The 5,665-nt window shown below is 38.2% G+C and overlaps 1 protein-coding gene across 1 annotated transcript in view; it reads left to right on the top strand.

Annotated features, from left to right (window-relative positions):
* Positions 1-5,665, top strand: part of NUDCD1 (NudC domain containing 1) — a 30,371-nt gene that overhangs the window by 16,293 nt on the left and 8,413 nt on the right. The window contains exon 8 of the mRNA XM_015827270.1: positions 1,649-1,774. Within this exon, the coding sequence (XP_015682756.1) occupies positions 1,649-1,774 (126 nt within the window). The remainder of the gene's footprint in view (positions 1-1,648; positions 1,775-5,665) is intronic.

Below are 5,665 nucleotides of genomic sequence, written 5' to 3'. Positions count from 1 at the left end.
CTCATCTGGGTCCAGGGAGGGCTTCTTGAGGAGGGGCCTCACCACGGCTTCCTTTAGGGTTGCCGGGAAGACTCCCTCCTGCAAAGAGGCGTTAACAATTCCCTGGAACCAGGCTCGTGTCCCCTCCCTGGCTGCCAGTACCAGCCAGGAGGGACACGGATCTAATAAACATGTGGTTGCATTCAGTCTCCCCAGGACCTTGTCCACATCTTCAGGAGCAACAGAGTCAAACTCCTCCCATACAACCGTCTCAAGACCTGCTCCCGTCTCCTCTCCCTGGACCAACCAGTCGGAGTCCAAGCTTTCCCGAATCCGTGCGACTTTGTCATACAGATACTGCACAAAATCCTCTGCCACAATGAAATGAATGTCGGTAGTATGTAGCATTCAGCAAAGCAGTCCCTGTATCATTTAACACGTGAGTTTGTAAATAGGTGATCACCCATGTCTGATTCATAAAATACAATAATGTTGAATCAAGTACTTATCTATAACTGAAGTTTTTCATGTGGTCATCTATAAACCGATATGATCTACTCACCTTCCTATTGCAGATGGTTTGTTTTTCCTTATACTTTTGGAATTGCTGTCAGTCATCAAAATTGAGGAGAAGACATGGTATATAAAGCCTAGGAGCAGAGATTCTTAAGGACTGATTTAATTCTAGACTGTTCCAGTGAAAGGACACCATCTACAGTATAGGTGTGAATTCATAGTTGGGTTTCCTTGAAGCACCTCACTACTATCAAAGTATTGTGAATAGATTAATATAGTTTATTTAATATTAAGTCCTGAATTCTACTTTTGCTCATGGCTTATCAATGTTTATCTATTTTATCCCTTCCTAGATTAGAGATAATTTTAATTAAGAAGGAAGAAGAAAAGCGTTTATGGCCAGAGCTGATAATTGGTGACTGTCGGGGGGAATTTATTATGGACCCAGCTCAAAGTGCCACAATAGCTGAGCAGCTGATGTATCTTACTTCTGATGAAATGGTAAACTGATGATAAAGTGTGTGGTTTTAATATATAAATATACATAGCAAAATATATTGCAATCTAGTGATTAAATTGTATGTTGCATGATTTTTGAAATCGTACTTTGTTGACTATCCTACAGTGATTGGCTTTATATATTGTGTTTAGTTATCTTTAGGTAGACTGAAAGTGATGGGCATATTTCAAACTATAGATATGAAATTAAATGATTACATCCTTTTGAAGAAAAGCTCAATGTGCATAAACATAAAAAGAAGGGGACTAAAACCCAGCACAACCGTCTTCCCAGAATTCCAAGTTTCCAGTTTTTTTTATGAGAAACAATCATTGTTTCCCAACCTGCAATCTGAATTGTTTCAATTTAGGATGCAGTTATCTCATGCTCCTATGAATTGACTATATTCTGGAATTAGACTTTTATTATTATTATTTATTGCTTTATAGTAAATAAAATACAAAACAGTAAACAAAATGAAACAAAACAAAAGCATACATTCATAGAATGATACCTTTTTAAAGCTATCAATGAAATACTGGATGCAATACATGTATTATAGATTTATTATATCACATGCTTCTTTTTTACTGTTATTTTATTAATGTTGGCTCACAGAATGCATAGAAAGCTAAATTTAATTCCTGATTTCAGAATCCAGATCCTAACAAAGAAAATCCTCGATGTAATGCTCAAGAGCTGGAAGAATGCGACATTTTCCTTGAAGACAGTACAAGTTTATGTAGATTTGACGGTGATACCATGAAGATCACTCATGTGGTAAGCATTAGATTATATTCTTAAATTCCATAATGATTGACCATTTACAGAGTTCATTTGTTTTTTCTGTTGATTTTTCTAGACCTTCCGATTGTTTTCAACCATAATGATGTCAGAAATGGATAGAGTCAAGTTTTTGTGACTTTAGTTTTTTTAAAAAAAATATGGCAGGTGTTTTCTTCTCTTCCCGAGCTACTTTCCTCAACCATTGCCAACATCCCTGTTCCAGTAGAGCTGTCCCCTCAGCCCACCTGGTTCCCTGGTCTTCCCAGCATTTTCCTTTTTCTGCTCCTCCTTGGTAACCACTGCAAACATCAAACATGCTGTCACCAAGGAAGCCCTTCACCCTTAGAAATTTCCTGCTCTCTTCCCTGCCCCCTTTTCCCAAAAAACAAGTTATACCTAGGACAGGGGTAGGCAACCTTGGCTCTTTTATGACTCTTGGACTTCAACTCCCAGAATTCCTGAGCCAGCCAAGCTGAGGGGAGAGGGAGAGGTTTCCAAGCTGAGCCATGCTGGGTCAGGAATTCTGGGAGTTGAAGTCCACAAGTCATAAAAGAGCCAAGGTTGCCTACCCCTGACCTAGGACAACCAGGGTTAATCAGGCATTCTGTAGCACTGAGGATAAAGAAAATATTACAATGTCACTTCAAGCCCTCCATCTCCAGTAAGAATAAAGGTAATTTTTTTAAAAAAATCTTACATTTCTTTTCTAATACATGGTTATTGTGGTCACAGATATATATAAGCAAGTGTCTGGTTGCTTTCAGCACATTCTTGGAGGAAGTAAGGGAGACTTTGCTTTTTTATTTTCATTGAGGGTCTTTTAAAAAGTCATCCTGTTCCTTCATGTATAGGCTAACCACTCCAAGACTCCAAGGAAAGCCTTGGAAAGATAATCAGATGACATGCTTTTATTTGCAAAGATCAACATTGGCTTTCCCATGAGACTCTATGGAAGTGACAGTTGGATTTTGAAGAAGCAGGGTAGAAAGAGCATTGACAGATTTTTGAACTCTGATGTTGGAAAAAGTTCCTGAGAACATCACGAGCAGCAAAAACAAACAAATGGATCATTGAACAAATTGATTCAGAGTTATCACTTGAGGCACAAATGACCAGGTTGAAATGCCTATATTCTGAACATATTATGTGAAGACCCGTGTCTCTTTAGAAGTCATTAATACTGGTGAAAGTAGCTAGAAAAAGAAGAGGGTGATTCATAGCAAGGTTGATGGACTCAATTATGGTGGTGATGGGTGCAGCCTTGGGTGGCACGAAGAGCCATGTTCATCATACTGGGGAAAATCTGCCTGTGTGATTGCTAAGAGACAACATTGACTTGATGAGACATAATCGGTCAAGAAAAAAGCCTGAGATCTATTTTAGATGTCAAGTAATACACATCAAATGGATAGACCTGTTTATCCCAATAATCATTTATTAAAAGAATTCTGTATAAAAACATAGCTTCCAATTTAAGGTGCTATCCCCCAAATCACATAGAACTGTAATCTCCATGAATTTGTACTACCACTTGCTTTCTTCATGATACTTTTCAGGTTTTTTTTTTCCTGAAACAGTAGTTGAATTTCCTCATGTTACTTTATCTGCACCATCATGTCTTGTGTGGCCACCAAGAATTGGTCAGTTAAACACCTTATTACTAGTGTCAGCTTGAACCCTTAAAGCTAAAAGGACTGTCATGCCATAACATTTCATTAGCCATGAACCACCCAGTGCTTAATATAGCTCATTGTAATGGGTCACGTCGACCTAACTTAAAATCTGCTCTTCAGCAATATACTCTTACTATCATCAAAAATAAACTTCACCTTTTCAGATTCCCAGTACTTACACAACTTGGCATTTAGAAGCAGCAGAACAAGTATTAACTTCTAGCTGGGTGCAATCAAGAAGAATGTATCCATAGGCTTATTGAAGCTTAGATCTTCAGTCTATATTAGTCTTTCTCAACCTCAAATATATTAGACTATAACTCCCAGGATTCCCAACCTTGAGAGTTACATAACACAATTGATCAGCCCAGAGTAAGCAGGGCACAATTTTCAGCTCCTTTTTTTTCTTTATGCCAGGTTGTGCCATTCTGAAGAGAAAAATTTATTAAAATTTCCTCAGAAACTGACTGCTATTTTCGGGGCGGGGGGAGATTTAAGACATTGGTGGTAGAGTGGTTAGAATGCAGTAACTCTGCACAGAGTCTGGAAATTCCCTGCAAATTCTCATGCAAAAAGGAATTGAGTTTGAAAACTTTATCCACTCCATTGATACCAGTGTTCACCAAGCAAGGCAAGAACAGGAAGTGCTGTCCCGCAGAAGAAAAATGTTGTCCACCTCTAATATAATGGAACCATTGGGCATCAGGTGGAGAAGTTCCATCCATAATAGTCATTTTTCTTTGAATGCAAAACTGCATGGGATGCTGAGCTTTGTAAATGATAGTATAACTTGGAGTTCCTAACCAAAGTGACTTGACCATTGCTGCGATGATACTACTAGATTTTTAATTCACTACAATTCAAAATGATACCGTGGCTAATTTTGAGCATTTGTGGATAGGCCTTACTATTAAAATTAAATTAAAGGGTTAATGTTTCTAACTCAATACTGCGTTCTAATATTGCATTCTAACCTCTGGTGGGGCAGTGGTTAGAATGCAGTATTGCAGGCTACCTCTGCCCATAGATAGCCTGGAGTTCGAGGCTGACAGTGGCACAGATTGACTCGGCCTTCCATCCTTCCTAGGTCAGTAAAATGAGGACCCAGATTGTTGGGGGCAATATGTTTACACTGTAAAATGCTCAGAATGCTGTAAAGCATTATGGAGCGGTATATAAGTCTTAAGTGCTATAAATATTGCAATTGAGTTTACATAAAAATGCAGGATTAGGGCAACAGCATGTTGAGCACTAAGGAACAGAGATATAAGTTTAGAAGTATTGAAGTAAAAGAAAAATGTCCCTTCTAGAGTTATTTTTGTTTCTATTTTTTGGCCAAGGAGAGAAAGAATACAGAACTCCCCCCCCCCCAAATTGTAATCTAGCCATATTTTATTTTTATTGTTTTTTTCACAGCTATAAAATCACTTTGTTATTTTTTTAACAAAATAATTATATGTAAAATTTTAAAAATATACTTCTGTGTATAGATTCATTTTCTTGTATCTTAACTCCATTATATATCATTACAAATAAAATGTTATGGATTCAAATGAAAACTATTTTTCTAGATTTCTAAATTGTCACAGCCATAAATTGCTCAGAAAATAATGAAAACATTATTTTTGTTTTAAATCCCTGGGCCTTTACAGCTGTAGGGGAAGGACCCATTACAATGGTCTCAAATCCAGAAATCACATTATTTTTATTCCAATTTGATAAAAAATGAGCCTCAAAAGATAATTCTGTACTTCTTCTGGTCTTTTTAAATATATAAATAGGTACGCAAGTGTTGTCTTCCAGCATAGGAAGTCTTAGGATGAAAGTAACTCCACCAAAAAGCTTCAGAAAATTAGTAAAAGCTTCCCATTTCGCTTGTATTGGAAGAGTATGTTATATTTACAGGGAATCCTCACTTAATGACCATTGTTTTAGCAACTATTTGAATTTAGAGCAGCACTGAAAAAAAGTGAGCTATGATCAGTTCTTGCACTTAAGACCTTAGCAGCATTTCAGAGCGGGCCTCCTCAGGGTGCCGTCGGCCAAGCAATGTCGGCTGGCGACCCCCAGGGGGAGGGCCTTCTCTGTGGGTGCCCCCACCCTCTGGAACGAACTACCCCCCGAGATCCGGACGATTCCGGATCTCCTAACCTTCCGCCGCGCCCTCAAGACATGGCTTTTTCAACAAGCGGGCCTGACCTAGGGTGAATTT

Source organism: Protobothrops mucrosquamatus, unplaced genomic scaffold (genome assembly GCF_001527695.2).
Source record: "Protobothrops mucrosquamatus isolate PMUCROS unplaced genomic scaffold, P.Mucros_1.0 scaffold3585, whole genome shotgun sequence".
Lineage (NCBI taxonomy): Eukaryota > Metazoa > Chordata > Lepidosauria > Squamata > Viperidae > Protobothrops > Protobothrops mucrosquamatus.
Note: the sequence above shows the minus strand (reverse complement) of the source record. Positions and strands in the feature narration are given on the sequence as shown.